The 16,534-nt window shown below is 54.2% G+C and overlaps 4 protein-coding genes across 4 annotated transcripts; 1 reads left to right on the forward strand and 3 right to left on the reverse strand.

Annotated features, from left to right (window-relative positions):
- Positions 1–242: 242 nt before the first annotated feature.
- MIND_00432600 (uncharacterized protein) lies at positions 243–2,091 on the forward strand (the record flags this gene model as incomplete). The annotated part of the gene is made up of 10 exons (XM_037361141.1): positions 243–542; positions 590–779; positions 823–892; positions 939–1,086; positions 1,142–1,340; positions 1,384–1,581; positions 1,633–1,687; positions 1,736–1,825; positions 1,872–1,938; positions 1,987–2,091. The coding sequence occupies 10 exons, from the start codon at positions 243–245 to the stop codon at positions 2,089–2,091; spliced, it is 1,422 nt and encodes a 473-aa protein (XP_037221433.1).
- Positions 2,092–2,360: 269 nt separating this feature from the next.
- MIND_00432700 (uncharacterized protein) lies at positions 2,361–3,245 on the reverse strand (the record flags this gene model as incomplete). Its single annotated transcript, XM_037361142.1, has 2 exons — positions 2,361–3,070; positions 3,119–3,245. The coding sequence occupies 2 exons, from the start codon at positions 3,243–3,245 to the stop codon at positions 2,361–2,363; spliced, it is 837 nt and encodes a 278-aa protein (XP_037221434.1).
- Positions 3,246–7,089: 3,844 nt separating this feature from the next.
- MIND_00432800 (Zinc metalloprotease) lies at positions 7,090–11,341 on the reverse strand (the record flags this gene model as incomplete). Its single annotated transcript, XM_037361143.1, has 11 exons — positions 7,090–7,449; positions 7,636–8,071; positions 8,391–8,447; positions 8,494–8,668; positions 8,712–8,802; positions 8,854–9,065; positions 9,109–9,652; positions 9,725–9,878; positions 9,934–10,335; positions 10,387–11,227; positions 11,272–11,341. The coding sequence occupies 11 exons, from the start codon at positions 11,339–11,341 to the stop codon at positions 7,090–7,092; spliced, it is 3,342 nt and encodes a 1,113-aa protein (XP_037221435.1).
- Positions 11,342–12,346: 1,005 nt separating this feature from the next.
- MIND_00432900 (TPR-REGION domain-containing protein) lies at positions 12,347–16,324 on the reverse strand (the record flags this gene model as incomplete). The annotated part of the gene is made up of 9 exons (XM_037361144.1): positions 12,347–14,058; positions 14,108–15,007; positions 15,063–15,219; positions 15,316–15,494; positions 15,550–15,652; positions 15,696–15,795; positions 15,838–15,904; positions 15,955–16,095; positions 16,156–16,324. The coding sequence occupies 9 exons, from the start codon at positions 16,322–16,324 to the stop codon at positions 12,347–12,349; spliced, it is 3,528 nt and encodes a 1,175-aa protein (XP_037221436.1).
- Between the last annotated feature and the right edge of the window lie 210 nt (positions 16,325–16,534).

Raw genomic sequence — 16,534 nt, forward strand, 5'->3', positions numbered from 1 at the left:
CGGCTTTACCCAGTCTGAGTAATTTGCAACCTCCACCAGCAGAGCAAGGCCAAGTTCCAACCTAGGCTTTCTCATAGCCAGACTCCAAGAAAATAGCGACAAAGAGTATACAGGCGAGCTCAAAGTTTGACCACGCCTGGGCTACACGTATTAGCACGACTCGACACGTTGCGCATTGCCACAACATCACATTCATATCGAATAAATACCACAAGCGTCGCTCCCGTTTACTACTCTTACCCATGCTCCCTCCAACACCCAGTGTAGGCCTCACCCTAACTGTTGAGCGCGACAATGGAAGTCCTGGTTCCTCTGTCTTCGACCTGCCCACTGGCCAACTACCACCCCGCCCCGCAATTGCCACTCCGCTGCAACCACACCTTGCCTCCAACAGCCCTCAGCCAGCCTATGTCGTTCTCTCCGGTGGTACAGGTGGAAACGCGATTTGTGCAGCCTTTGGCCCACATGCCTGCTACGTGCTACCCGTGTCGGACGACGGTGGCTCTTCGGCCGAAATTATCCGCGTCATTGGCGGCCCCTCAGTGTGTCGCTACTCGTTCCAAGAGGTATTTAACCTTTTTGTGTGCAGATTGGGGACATTCGCTCCAGATTAGTGCGTCTAATTCCGTCCAGCCCAGCGCTCGATGCGATCCGTGCTCTGTTGGCATACCGTCTTCCGGCCGATGAGAGGGTCGCAAGAGATGAATGGCGCGATATCGTTGAGGGAAGGAGTGGGTTGTGGAGGGGCATCCCACACGATCGGAAGGAAACGATCCGAGGCAAGTTACAAAAACAAAACGAAGTGACCACTGATTGAGGCAGGCTTCCTCGTCCACTTTGAGAGCGAGCTGCTCAAGCGCGCGCACAAAAACTTTACCTTCGTCAACGGGAGGTGTGTGGCTCTTAATTCGTGTGCCTCGGATCAAGAATATGGGCAGCATTGGAAACTACCTCATTGCGGGCGCTCAGGGCTTCTTCCGTTCCCTGCCTGCCGCGATCTTCCTGTTCTCCTCGATCACAAACAGCCAGGCGGACATTGTACCTACCATCGTCACCAACCACACCGTCACCATTGCTGCCGAGCTGGTGGGTCTTTCTACTCTTGAGTATTTTATTTATATATCCGAGTCATTTGCGACAGGAAAACGGGGAGAAGCTCGTCGGACAGTGCGAGATTTCACACCCTGTGCCGGCTAGTGTAACCCAGGATGGCACAGTACCAGACAGCCTCTCGCCTGTGGATGGCATGGGGGAGACGATCGCAAGCAGTCAGCGGCGAAACGTGCTGTTTGAGCAAGCGGCCAAGGGGGCCTCCCAACCTCTGGCGGCTCGAATATCCCGTAGGTTTTTATTCTTTCAGTGACCCTAATGAATTTGGTGCAGGACTGTACTACATCAATGCATATGGCTTCGAGATCCATCCCGCGCCAAACCCCGCCTACCTATCTGCACTGACAAACAGTGGTATGCTGGTATACTCGTGCGGCTCTCTGTGGACAAGCATTATGCCGTGTCTCGCGCTGCGCGGGGTTGCGGCTGGGATTGCGAGATCGCGTTCATTGAAGGCAAAGGTTTTGCTATGTGTGTTGTTTCAACTCCGTCTGGAAAGAAAGCAATGAACAAGTTGGCAAGTGAATGCGAAGAACGACCGCGAGACGGAGGGCTATACCGCCGTAGACTACATCAAGTTCGCCTTGCTCTTATCCATGCTCATCTCCGCCTGAAAATGAGATAGAGCAATTGTCAACACGCTGAACGCCCACTACGACACGCCTTCCTACGGGCTCGCGTACGGACCCGGCAGCAACACCACCTTCCCCGTCTCGTGCGCTATTTTATTTATCTTGTGCCGTTTTTTTTACTTCGTCCAGCGCATTCATCACCGACCTCGTATTCCTCAAAGACACCCAGGTCTTCGTCGACAGGCGGCAGATAACGGTCCGTGTTCTCTTCTGGCAGTCTAGCTCTTTGCTGATTTACGGTCAGGCTCTCGGCGTCAGGTGCACGGAAATCGCAGGCGATGGCAGCGGGATGTTTGATGCGGCTGGCGTGCGACGCGCGCTGGACGCGGTTATGCTGCTTGATCCATGAAAGGCGGGCACGTATAACACAATGGACAACATTAGCAATACTGTAGTTATATGCCAAACTGGTAAGCGACTGGCAAGCTCCATGGCAGATTTGTGGAAGACCGAAAGTTCAGTTCTCTGAGGATAGCATGTTATTGTCAAGCAAGTATTGGATGTCCAGGTTACAGTTGAAGCCTTGAAGGTATACAGATGCGGGTATGAAAACAGCCGAGAGAGAGAGAAAAGACAAGATAACAAGACAGCAATAGGATAAGTACAGGAACAAAGCGATCAGTCGTCCTCTTCGTCCAGACACCCACAGCAGATTATTGGCTGCAAATGCCACCACCACCACTTTCCGTTGAGCAGCCGCCACGGCAACGAACCGAATACGATGTCAATCTGGCGCGACAACAACGCCTCGTCGTCGTAGTAGTGCTCAACCTCCTCTTCCCCATCATATCGCGCTGGCCCACCGTCCGCCAGCAGCGCCCTTCTCTCCCCTTGCTGCCTTTTTCTGCGGCCCGGTGCCATCTTGGCATGCGCAAACAAGCCGACGCGGGTACCAAGGGTGCCCCAGCCGGGCGTCGATGTCGCTTCGGTCGGCGGAGATCGGAGCGGGGCGGAAACGGAGGAGGATGCCGAGAGCGATGATGCAAGGGAGGAGACAGAGCCCCCGCCAGAATTGAAGAGCGGGCGTTTGTGGTGGGCGTGCAGCCCCGAAGTGATCCGCACTCGGGACCGAAAGCGGACCCGCGTCGGCCGAGGGACGGCGGAGTTTGGGGCGTCCTCCGCGTCGCTGGCGGCAGACGAGCAGGAGCATGAGGCAGCGTGGGAATGTAGACCGTCGGGCTCGTCGGGGACGATGGTGCTAGCACCACTTAACGCACTGCTGCTCAGCGAGTCGGGCCCCTCGACAGTAATCGCAATTTCCTCTTCACTCGCTGTTTTGGGTGTGCTTTCACGGACGTGTGATTCGAAGACGAGTGTGTCTTCCAAAGCTGGAGAGAGGTTGATCATAGCGCTAAAACAAGGGATCTGGGACGCACCAAGATTTGCAGCCATGGAAGGGGGGACCAAGCCGTCGTCTACCAACTCTGGCGCTGACATTGGATCTGGGGTCGCCGTCGCGCTGGTGTTGGCAGGCTTCGAATTCGCGCGCGCGCTAGCTGCCATCACGGCAACTTGAAATAAATACGGGCTTTAATCGGTTTGCAAGTCGATATGTAGCAGCAGTGGGGTGGGCGCGGGGGACAGTACGCAGACGACGGGCTCACATGCAGAGCAAGACGCAAGAAGCGCCGGTGACGCGGGCCAAGTGTAATGCCTAAAATATTTCTCGCTAGTGGGTCTAGATCGGCGCTTCTGATGCCCCGCTGTCGAGATGCTGACTACATACATTACGGTGTTCCTGTGTGTTCCTGGTAGGATTTTCAAGTTCAACTTGGAATTAAGTACAGTACTCATGGACAGTCTCAGACCAGAGAGTAACAAAAGATACTTACTAAATTCTCAAAAATTCATTAGCAGCTGGCAGAGGCCACATATGTGAAAAGAGGCCGCCATGGAGAAGTTTTGCACTGAAGAGGGGCGGGTCCGTCACCGAACTGCTCAGCTCTAGAGAACTGTCTGCTTCATCAGAGTGCAAAGCTAGGTATAGGCTGGTTCAAGGGGATGTGTAGCACTGAAGAAATACAAAACTTCTGACTCTCAAACTGATTGAAACAATAGTTTTTAATTGAATGTTTCGCAGATTGAATGTGTCGCACGACTCGCAAACTGCATATTTTTTAGGCAAGTTTTGAGATCAATTCTCAAAGGTTGAAAAAACAAAGGGAGTATATTGTGTGGTATATAGCACCAAGTAACAGATGGTTCTGATTCCGTCGCGATCTCCAGGCACAAGGTATAGATAGTGGTCTGCGCCTAAGGGAGGCGCACGCTCTGCCAGTTGAACCTAGCGTCCAGTCAGTCAGCTGACTAGTCATCAGCAAGTTAAGAACGCACCCGTCGGGGGCGGTCTGGCACCCCACGGGCCGAGTAGGGGGCGTGGTGAACTGCGCGCCATTGCTGCACTGGTCGTGGGCGCCGCCAGACTGGAAAAACTGCAGTCCCGGGCCGTCCTCAATTTCCGTTTCGTGACCGACGGCTGGTATCGCGATCCAGAGGATGCTCCGGGCCGTGCGGCCGTCGCGGGCCGTGATGCACGTGCCCGGCTCGGTCTCGCCGTTCGTCTTCACAATGTCGAACGCCTGCTCTCGGCAATTCGCGGCCTCGAAGAACGCAATGTGCGCCTTGGCGTGCAGGGCGTGCGCGCTCTGGGCGGCGCTAGCGAGCACGAGCAGGATGGCGGTCAGCTTGATCTGCATTGCGCTGTCCGACGGTCAGCATGGCGCAAGCGATTTGGAGGGAAAGGAAAGGAAAATGCACTTGCTTTGAATGGTCGGTAGAGTGGGGCGAATCTGGGAAATTTAAAGACGACCCGTCTGTCCCGCGCCATTTATCTACACGAAGGCAGAGGGCCCTTGTTCAAGTTTGCGCCGCCCGAAACTTCGTCGCACCAAAGGGCTCGGGAGACTCGGGCTCGAGAAGTTTTCGATTGTATGGCTAAGCGCTTGTAAGGGGGGTAGCAGAACCCCTGATGGCCCTATTGCCGGCTTGGAGCAGGCGCTGCAGAGGTACGGTGTCATCCCAGTGAGTTTTCAAGCGTAGGCCCTATGTAAAGTAGAGTTCGGTTAGACGATTGTTGTAACCACGTACTTTTAACAGGGCCCTTATGGCAGACAACAACACATTCGTCAGTATATTGAATTTCATGCAGTATAGGCTTGAACCTTGGAGTCTCCATGAAGATTATGCGTGCCTCGATTACTAGTAGTCTTGGGCCGATAAATGTTGACAAACCAAAAAAAATGTGACATACCGGAGGCGTCCTCTGACATCACGATTGCCGAAAAGCAGGATGAAGGTCGTCATCCGGTCATCTTCTCAAGGTTTGAGGGCGTGCGATTAGTGCAGTTCGATTCGCCTAAAATGCGGGTTTCGCGCGGACATCAGGGCTGGAGGTGAAGGAGTCGACAGGTTGAATCCTCCATCGTGGCGCTTTGAAATGGCTGCCGCACACAATGTGCTAGGAAACCCTTCGATAGCACGCTTTAAGAGTTGGCGAATGGAGTTGTACAAGCTTATAAACCCGCGCCGCGAAGATTGGAAGTGCGAAATTAGAAATCTGAGTTTATTCAAGGCGACGACAAAGCTGGAAATGGCAGGCAGGACGACGGTCTCAATTCCAGTATGTACCTGCGGGCCAGTGCTTTTACATTCGAATTCGTTTGCCAGCGCAGACTTCGATGATGAAACGGACGCGAATATGGATAAATTCTTAGGGGCTGGATATAAGCTTCGATGGCGGTCCGGGAACTGCTCCTGCATTAGACGTAGTCCAGTGTTGCTTGCGATAGAGAGACGAGAACGCTGTTGCGCTGACACATAGATTTCAGTCTCATCCACAAATAAACAACATCACGACACATACTTACCAAGTAACTTGTCGTTCAATTAAAAAGTTGCGTCTAGGTCTTGCCAATGTTCCCATCCCGGCGAGGACATTATGGCTCAATGGTTGCTGCGAGAGATACGACTGACATGATAATATCTCTTGAGGAGCAGAACACACAACTCGAAGGCTTCGGGAAGGTTTGGATTGTACTCGCAAAATAAGCAAATGAGGACCCCGCCTCTTGAGGAAAATACCAGCACAATCAAAGGGAAGACTCCAAATGCAGGATAGCGCGAGACATGCGGGTCACAGACCTTGTCGTTATTTTGCCGACCTAAAGAGGTCCCCGAGTACTTAATGTTTGACTGGTGTATTGGGCCAGCATATTAGCCGAAAGGAACGTCGATGACGAAGCTCTTGTCGGAACACAAACCAGACAGCAGCGCGGAATATTATGTAGTATGTGGTGGAGAGCTCGTCTGCTGAAGGCCGACAGTTGGAGATATGTAACGAAGAATTGAGGAGGGGGTGGGGTGGAGAGGGTGGATGAGTAGCTTTGTCAATGACGATGCCAGAGTGCGAAGCTTTCAGGTTGGTCGTTTGAGTTGGAGGACGAAACAGAGTCACTATCCCCTGCAAGCACGGAAACGCGCGCGGTACGCAACGAAAATAGGCTCCAAACGGCGGATAGCTCTGGAGAGGAACATGGTCGTTCCAGTTTCAGCGAGTCAGATGAATATCACAGTGGCACGTGCACAGTGTGATATGATTCTGCACTCATCCGCATCCCTCAGGCTCGACATGCAATGCATCTGAAGGTGGGTACACACAGCTAATGCTCTTTGCTTATTGTGGTGTCCGACAACATGTTCAGCCGGAGGCAAGCGCTCAGCCACATTGTGTCTGACTTCATATACTGACTATCTTCTCCAGAGTCCGTTCGCAATATCTTCCCATCACCACTGCCGCCATCTTTCGCGCTCTTTCGCGCCCGTCCTAACCAGCCGAAAAGCACTGTGATTCATGACTACGAGCTGATTATACGCTCGAGCGCTGGCTGTTGGCCTCTGCACCGACTCGAGCACTCCTTCGTCGTTAAAGAATCAAGATTGACCCGAGTACATATACTCTTAGTGGTATTAGCTATATACACAACACCCAGACACGCACGCCTATGCACGGCCCGGGCGAGATAACAACCTATGACAATGGCGGAACGTTTGGGCCCATCCATCCTCCCACATGCTCATCTATGTCGAAGACCCGATTGCAGTACTTGACGATAGCAACGGTTTCGGCTTCTGCGTATGATACTCAGGATGGCAGTGTGAGCAAGGGAGACCACTGACCCATAAAGTATGCCAAATCCGCACTAGGTTTGCACCGACTTCTCGTGTTCCTAAAGCACCAAGCACACCAGATGCATCGACTTTCTGCGCCGAGTGTCTTGTCCAAGAAGACACAAGGACGTCGGTCGTCAATGCATTTTTGACATGCTGCACGCTGCAGGAAAGTTTTAGCTTACTGGATGGTCAAGTCAAAAGGGAATCGAGATGCCTGGGCAGTGAAGTGGCTTTGGACTCGGCCATTGACCTTACTTCTGAGCGCTGCAGCAAAGGGCTCTTGCTGGTGCAGCATAAACCAGTTACGCCAATTTTCGGCATCGGGTGGAGGGGAAATTTTCCGTTGGGCTTGGGTAACATACGAATGAGCCATGGCGGTCCGCTGGAATTTCCTTGGTCTTTTAGTCCCAGTTAGGCTGGTACTCGGCGATAAGGATGGCTCGAGTCCTAATTTTGGGTCCGGCGGCGGAAACGTGAGGTGTGCGTCTGGATCCCAGCTAAGCGTGAGGGGTGCGGAAGGGATGGGTAAATGCACAGCCTGAGGAATGAATAAGCGGACGACATCTCCACAAAAAGCACACACCAAGTGCCCTGGTAAGTCCGTCGACTGGGGCTTTCGCGTGGCGATATCATGCTCGAGTCTATGGATTTGCTCTCGGAGGGCGAGAATCCACAAGAATAAGGGTTAGTAGGCTAGGTCCAAGGAAAGGAGTTCATGAAATACCTCTGCTTCAAGTTGGGCAATACGTTCCTGGTCTTCATTATGCCATTTTAGCGCTACATGAGCATCCTGTGTGGTGCGAGCCGCAGCCGTGAAGACATTACTGTCTGGGTTTTCGGTGGTAGTTCGCGTTACATCCAATGGAGTTGCCGGCTGGGATACAGGCCCTGTGTAGAGAATGGTTTGTCGTGCGTCAGCCACTTGATGGAGCAGAGACATAGAAAGAAGGTCTATGGCTGCTTGATGTAGTGGGTCGTTCAGCTTGACCGGCCGATCATCTTGGAGAATCGGTGGGAGAAGGGCTAACATCGCAGGGAGCGCCACGCCAATGAGCTCGGTTTTGCTTGCCTCGGAAGCTGACCATCGTTGGATAGCTTCTGGGGAATATGGGTTCGTAGTCGCGGCCGTTACCGTCCGACCCGAGGTAAGAGGGAAGCGGCTACCAGAAGCATGAAAATAATGTGGCCAGCAGGCGCTGGATCGGTAGGGGTCTTGAAGATTCAAAGGAGAGAGGATATTGGGACGTTCAGGACTGGACCGCTTGATGTTCTACCAACGCCCTTCTGTCGCAAGTCTGATTGGCTCCTTTTATTTGGGCCGATGACAGCGCAAAATCCAAAATAGTCAGTGCCGCTTGTCGGCCCACCTTAAATCATCTCCGGTAGAGCTCATGTCTAGGCACACAGCTCTATTACTGTCCATGTTATACCACACTCGATGTAGACTAGAAAATACAGATGGAATAGATAGCATATTACCGTCCGCCGTTGTACCCGCGGCGTGGGTCAACCCAGTATGTCTCTTGCGGTGGGGGTCTACGAACAGAGCATCAGTACCCTCAAGACAATTGAAAAATTAAACTTGCCCTTGTTGATAGTACTGTTGCTGTTGCTGTTGCTGCTGACCATACTGGTCAATACTTCCCAGTCTTTGGTGTGGCGCCTGCCCCGGCCCCGGACCCATTCCTGCCACCTGCGCCATGGGTTGTGTCGCGTACTTCTCTGGTCTGCCCAGGCAGCACCGATATAGCGCTGCACTAAATCAGTCATAGCGGGGAAAAGATGCTGATGACGACGTACACCGGATGAGTGCCCAGATGATGAGAATTGCAAACAACCCGGCGACGATTGAAACGGGGATTGCGATTTGCAAGTTCTGCGTGAACCACGCCTTGCGAAAACGATCAGCGCTTCTCTTCAAGCAAGAACAGAGCAGGAATACCTTGGCGGTGCTAAACAGCCCATTGGACTGACACTGGCCTGAAGCGCAAATGCCTCCATACCCGCATGGCGAGCCATCGACAAGCAAGGCAGTCAAAACAATACACTGGTCAGCGCGGCGGGGGTCTTGGCACGAGACTTGGCATGTTCCCGAGCCGGTGCTGGGGCAGGCTCGTGTGAGATTCATGGAGCCGCCTAACATTTGGCATTGGACTAAATGCTCAGCATAATGTTTAGTGCCGACAAAAAAACATACCGCCAACAGAAGTACACATCCCGCTCGCGCACGCGAGGTCGTTCGCGCCACAACTTTGGCCATTCGGCGCCGTGATGTCAGGCGGACAGTCGGATGACACGCCCGTGCATGTTTCGGGAACATCGCACTTGGAGTCAACCGCGGGGCGGCAGACCTGGGTCGTTGGCGCGTACCGGCACTGTGCTGTGCAGCAAGGAGAGCTATCTGGGTCACAGACAGCGCCAGTCTTGAACTTGCATGTCTTGGAGTCGCAGCAGGGAGAATCAACCCCTTCTCCCGGGTCGCACTGCTCGCCCGCCTCCACGATCCCGTTACCACACATTTGCAGCGAGATGGTGTCCACTCGGCTCGATGGATCTTGTAAGCAAGTGGTGTTTGTCCGCTGGACACCCGTCATCAAGGAGCAAATATTCCCCAGACTGCATGGCGAGAAGGTCTTCTCGCCCTTCTGAGCAACAGGGCTCATAATAAATCTGGCATTGGCGTTACAAGAGCCTGGGGTCAATGGACAACACGCAGATGTCGAGGTACATCCATCAGCACACTAGAAAAAAAATCAGTGGGTTGGTTGAGATATCTATTTTCCTCACATCATGCTGCCAAATTATTAATAAACCCTATCAACAACACCAAAAACAGAAACACTCACAATAGCCCCAAAGTTGTGGCCAATCTCGTGTGCGATAACCTGCCACTCTGTCAAGCCTGCAGTGGACACAGCTGTGCCTGAAACAACGGAGGGCGCAGATCCCGAGGCGCTCTGCTGACATCTACCAATATTAATCAGCGGGACAAGGTTATGTGTATCTTTGACCGGGAACTCACAACGTCGCAAGCCAAGCAATTCCGACCTCAGAACCGGTCGGACACCCACTCATCAGATGCCACAGCCCGACACCGTCTGAGCCTTTGGCGCCGCGCCATTGTGAGAAAAGCGACAACCGATCATTGAGCGGGACGGTGCTACAGTCGACATTCCAGGGCATTGACGCATTGACCGGCTTGGGGCAGACCTCGCTCTGTATTTGAAGCTCGATGATGCCCAGACTGATGTTGAAGGTCGACTTATACAGCGAGCTGGCCGAGTTCCAATTGTTCAAGATCTGTTTCGTCGCGTTGGCGTGCGAGCCGTATTTCTGGACATAGACACAGTCGGCGGCAACACCCATATAGAGCACTTTTTGTGTGTTCGGGCAGCCTATTGTTTGTCCGATGTTGTTCACGAAACTAGGGAGTAAAATTAGAATAGCTCATTATTAACAAGCAAAATCCACGCACTTTGTGCCCATTTCTGTACCAACGACATCGTCACGCTTGGAGACATTGCCAAAGAAGTTGAGCGTTGAATCGAGCCAGGGGGTGGACTGCTCCTTCAGTAAGATGGCATTCTCTTGTGGGTTGGTGTTGTAGGATAGTTTGTCATGGCCACAAGTCTCTGGTACAGGGATCGGGAGGCCCGCATATGCAATCCGCTCCTCCTCGTGGGTCATGATATCTGAGTCGCGCCATATGACGAGCTCCGAGTCAACAATATCAATCGGCTGGACATCGGGGTCAAGGGGCCGCTTGTTGCGGTAGTAGTTGTCTTTGGTGGCGACATGGTAGACAACACCGTCAACAGTGAAGGAGCCTTCGAATTCAGGCGCAACATCGCTGTCGATGTCGCCCTGGTGATGTACCATTATACGCGCCCAGCCCAGCTCTGAGGGGTGTGGGGTTGGCACCACACCAGCCGCATCTTCCCGCATTCGGGTCTCAGAATGGTCGGCATGGATCACCTCCCCCACGTAGGCTTTCACCGACTCGCGCAGCAAAGGCTTTGTTTGCGTGACATAGGACGACCCGTCTGGGCCCAGGGCGTAGTAGCTTATCCGTGCTGCGGGGTGAATGAGGTGGTCGTTGGGGCGGAGATGGAGGTGAAAGGTTTCGTCAAAAGCAGCGATGGTGAGGCGGAAGGAGTCGTCAAAGCGGAGGGTGGTCGAGCGGGGTAGTAATGGGGCTTTGGTGGTGAATGGGGAGGATGGGGAGGCGGAGCGCTGTTGTTTTCGCGGGAGGATCTCCAAGGCAAGCGTGGATGGGTTTGCAACTCGTTTGAGCGGCCTTGGCGAGACGCTATGCGCTGTAGAACGATGAGATTAGAAAGATGGCGATGTAGCCACGCACCGGCAGTCGAGTCTGTCCATAGCAGGAGAATGGGAACGACCAGCGCGTGCAGGACAAGAGAGAAATGCATAAGGGAGGGACCACTTGAGCCGCAGTATTAAGCTATGTCATGAGGCCAAGAGAACAAGCACCTGCAAGGAATGGAAAGAAGAAAAACCACGACCGGCTACGACTAACGGAGGAAGAGAAAGAGAAAACACTCCAGCCGAGCGTTGCCAAATGTCAAAACCAAATCAATCAGTCCTTATGGAGGACGACCACATAAATACTCCTCGAGCCATTACATCTCTGTGTTCCGCTCAATCATACCGACTGTGGTACAGAGTAGAATTCTAAGGATAAGATACGCTATGTAGAATTATAACCAGGAGGGACAAGATTCTTCGACTCAATCTGCCAACGGCGCTTGGTCTTACAGGTGCAGTCATGCCGCCAAGCACTTTTCGTGGTTTGTTTGTCTGGAGAGGTTGCATATCCTTACTTACTAGTCATATTGAGTACAAGTGCAAGTAATTTTGCATAGGAAGGCTCGCAGTTACAGTTTGGGGAGGCTCACCTGTTGCAAAACCTGTAGATAAGAAATCCGAATCTGAGTCGCTTGCCAAGTGCACACTAGAGAGGCTCGCATGAGGCGATGCTTGCAAATTCCCTCCTTGACCACCGCAAGCACAGCATTTCATGTTCGTATTTACGATGTGCAGGAAGGAGGGTCTCTTTCGAAGCTGTAGAGGTTGAACTGGAAGTATTTCCCTAGCTGGTATTGTTGAAAAGTACATAGCCCACTGTTTACAATGCACATTATTGCCATATTATGAGCTTCAAAACGGATTTTGGTCTTCTGGGAGCCTCCTTATGCATCTTGGGTTCAAGAAGCCAATGCTAAGTGTTCTTCAGTTGGTGCAATCATTGGTGATTCCAGTCTACATGTACAGCATAACATACATTTTGGCTTCATTTCTACTATGTACAATTGCATGCATAGAAAAGACGAGAACAAAGAACAAAAAGAGAGATATGTACGAGTAAATTATAAGTTCGCTATTCGTGTGGGCGTCATCATCATCAAGAAAAAACCTCACGGCTCGGAGGACGGGCTGGGCGTATGCTTCGGCGGCGAGCGCTCACCCTTCCGTGCCGAGCCAGGCGGGGACTGCGACGGACGCTGCCGTGGACTGGTGACGTCTACCTGCATCTTCTCCTCTGCATGATGCAGTTGCGGCGACGGAGCAGTCGAACTAGGCGACAGCGTGGCAATTGGGGGCAGCGAGATGGGCATCGGCGCGGGGGCCTGCACCATCCCCACCGGCCGCGGATGTGGCGGGAACACTGCTGGCAACGGAGGGCTCGCGGGGTACTGTCCATCACGATCACGTGCTTCGTCGTGGGCTGCAGCGGCCTGCGTCCGGAACGGAATCGGCGACGGCCGCGTCGAGGGGACTGGTGTGCGCCGTGCCCCGCCACCAGAAGACGAACTCCGGCGGTGATGGTGAAGGACATCGACACGTGACCGCTTGCTGCTCTCCATGTCCACGTCATCGGTCGCGCTGAGTGGGCGCTTGAGCGACGCCCCCGGGGGTGAGTTGCGGCTCCTTGTCGAGGACACAGAGTCGCGATGGCTCGGAATCGGGCGGTCGCGGTCACTATGTCGACTGCCAGAAGACACAGTTGGAGATTGCTCAGACGAAGGCGCGGGCATTTCGCGGTACGAGGACAGACCCATCAGTGCATCAGCCACACCTGGCTCATCGTAGTCGTCATCCACCACTCTCGCTGGCATCCGCGAAACAGGATTTGTCGGTGATGGCTGGACCGACCGGCCCGACGAGCCGGACCCATTCGAGCTAACTGGTCCAGGGCTCTTGTAACCTGGCGACATCTTGTAAGCGCCGGTGCTGGGGCCTGGAACACCTGGCCCACCAACAGCATTGAAAGACGGCTTTGGTGTAGGCATGGGCATTGGCGTTGGTGTGTCCGCTCCATCTTCCTTCCGCCCACTCCTGCCACTCCTCCGTTTTCGATCGTTTCTCTTATCCGATGAGGCCATGAGTGCTGCGGCCGACTCCTCTTTCCCGCTTCGCCTCCGCTTCAGGTCTCCATTCCCTCCCATCGGCATCGGACTTTCGGACCGAGAAGATCCCGGAGCGAGCACGTGAGCAGGTGGCGGTGGCCGCGCAGGATGGCGCAAGCCTTCCGGCGAGCCAGCATGGGAGCCAGGGTACCCACCCCTCGAAGTTGACCGCTCTCTTTCTCTGCCCCGATCCTCATACGAGTCCCGGTGATGCATTTCCCGGCCATCATACCGTGGGTCATACCGCCGGCTGCCCCCGCTAACTGGCCCCATTGAATTTTCTGGCGCGTGCTGCATTGGCGGCAGGCCCGGCCCAGACGGTTTGCTGCTGGTGCTTGGCGTTTCCCAGTACCGCGCCGGATGTCCTGACCGCGGAGACGTGTCAGGACTCCTCCCGCGAGAAGCCATCTCCTTAACCCTGTCCCGTTCACGTTCACGCTCACGATGGTGGCCAGAGACAGATTCAGAGCGGCCTGGGTAAAACGGTGGAGCCCCAGGGTAGTCAGCACCGCCAGCAGAATGGCGTGGTCGTCGATCACGATCCATTTCCCGCTCTCGCTCTCTGTCCCGGTCCCTCTCACGTTCACGTTCACGATCGTAGTCGGCCGCTGACCCACGACGGTCCCAAGCCATTTCCGGTTCTCCCGGGAATGGCCGTGGCGAACGATGCGCTGGAGGCGGGCCACCACGCCCACCAGTTGGGTAAGCGTTGACAAATGCTGGTGGAGGTGGAGACCGGCGTGCTTGAGGCGGGGGGCGGGCTCATACTCGTGCTGTGAGGACGATGCCTCGAGGTAGAGGAGGTAAAGTACGAGTCGTTGTGTGTTTGAATATGGCCATGTGAATGATTGGGATGTGGGTGATGGTGCCCATTTCGCCCAGAAGAGGGTGCCGGGCCGTCCTCCGGAGGGGGTAGTGAAGCTTGTGGTTGTGGGACTGGGTGGTGAAGCAGCAGCCCGCGCTCCCTCTCACGGTCACGCCGTGGCCCATCAACATCCATTGGCGCCAGCGTTTGGGTCTGTGGGTGCCTTGTTTCGTCAAGGATGACCGGTGGTGGGGGACCGCCACGGAACGGACCAGATGGTGAGCCACGGCCGTGGTGGTTATGACCGGCGGGTGGCAGTGCAATCTCGGCCGGCGGCCCCCGGGAGTCTGCCCGGAACACGGGCCGTTGTCCGTTCGCGCCGGACGACGAAAGCAATAATGGTGGGCCACCCAAACCAGGAGGGGGGACGACAGCGCTGGCATATGCGGTCGGGTGGACATCTTGAGGGCCAGGAGCGGCGGGGATAGTCGTGCCATTCGCCTGAGCATTTCTCAGCAAATTCAGCCGCGCAGAAATGACCGTGTTGCTGGGGTCAAGCTCGCTAGCTCGGGCATACGCGTCCATAGCGTCCGAAATTTGGTTGTTGCAGCTTTCGTAGAGACTGCCCAGATCGAACCACACCTCCGAGATATACGGGTTGATGCGAATTGCCCGCGAATAGGCGTCAAGCGCGTCACGGTATTGGTTGATCTGGAAGTACAGCACGCCGATGGAGCACCAGAAGGTCGGGTTGCGGCCGTCGCGGTAGACTGCTTGTTGGTAGGCTTCGTAGGCCTTGTTGTACTTCTGGCCCGCCATGTATGCTCGACCGAGAAGATACCAACTTTGAGCGTCGGAAGGGTCTATTGCGGCATTCTTTTTTAGCTTCACAGAGGAGCGGAAAGCGAGAAGACTAACCTGCTTCCAAGCTCTTAGTGAGGTACTGGATCGCGAGGTCTTGATTCTGGAAGGACGAGCCATCTTGATGGTACAGCCACCCAAGCTGCTGGAGTACCTTTGCGTGTCCGGGATTGTCGGCGACTACACGCTCATACGCGTCTTTAGCACTGACGTACTGCGGAAAGCAAATCAGCATTCGGACAACACGGAGATTAACGAAACAAGAAACAACACAGGAAGCAAACAAGAGAGAGACCGAAAAAGGGCATACATCTTTCTGCTGTTCATAGACATGCCCGATCTGGAACCAGATGTCGGCATGAGCGAGCGGATTTGGCGGGTTGCGCAATATACGGTCGAAGCAGTTGAGCGAGTCGTCATATTTTCCCTGCTGCTTGTAAATGATTCCGAGGCGGAACAAGATCTCGTTCGCCTTGTCGAAATCTAGGTCTTCAAATGAGCACATCAATATATGCCCAACACCCTGAAGCCAAAGCAGACCAACCTTTATCCATGCGGAGCACGGAGGAAAAGGCCTCCTCAGCGTGGTCGAGCGAACCGTAACGGTCGTAGAGGATACCAATGCCGTACCAGAGCTTAGGGTCCTCCTGAATTAACAGTTGAGTATATTTTTATGTGGGTGACGACAACCGGGCGTGCCTTTGGGTTGGGAAGCAGGTACAGCGCTTGTTGGTAAGCCGAATACGCTTTCTGCAGGTCGTCTTGCATAAGATAACAGTGGCCTAGACGACTAAGCGACTCTGGACAGTCAAGGCAATACTTCGGAACTCACCCAACGCACTCCATACTTCGCCGTTGTCCTCCTGCAGCCCAAGCACGCGTTGGAAGAACTCGACAGCCTGTGGGAGACTAAGTCAATTACCGGAAATTAGACTACGTCGGCGTAAACGCGCCTTGGGGTAGTTCTCCTTGATCCTAGCGATGCCCGCCACTTGAGTAAGCCCCGGGAGCGACATGGAGTTATGTCGGAGGGCGTTTTCGTATGCGCTCAGCGCAGTGTCAAGGTCACCCATTTGCTCAGCCACTCGTCCTGATAAAAGCAACAATAGTCAGAAAACTGCGCGGAAAACGAGCATTGGGCTATACGTACCAATGAGTAGCCATGTCTGTTCGTTTGTGGCGGTAAGTTTGAGAATTGAGGGCGGGACTGAGGAGGAAGAGGCGCCGTTGGTGACAGCGGAGGAGGTGACTGATGTGCCGTTGGTGGGCACTGTGGGGGAGACGACGGGGCCGTTTTGGTGGACGTGGCGGCCACTCATCGCATACGCGCTTGCTAGCGTTGGCGTTGGCGTTGGGCTTGGGGGGGAGCGAAAAGGGAGGAAGGGGGAAAAGCGGGCGCGGAGGAACGTATGGGGTTTAAAAAGGGCTGACGGGAAGGGAAAGAAGGCGGATTGAAAGAGCAGGCGATCAGACTTTTGGAAACCCTTCAGACGTCAAGTCCTCGTGCCTGCAACCGCTTAGCGGCCCCC

Source organism: Mycena indigotica (genome assembly GCF_014461135.1).
Source record: "Mycena indigotica strain 171206Taipei chromosome Unknown Mind.scaff0004, whole genome shotgun sequence".
In the NCBI taxonomy this organism is placed as follows: Eukaryota; Fungi; Basidiomycota; class Agaricomycetes; order Agaricales; family Mycenaceae; genus Mycena; species Mycena indigotica.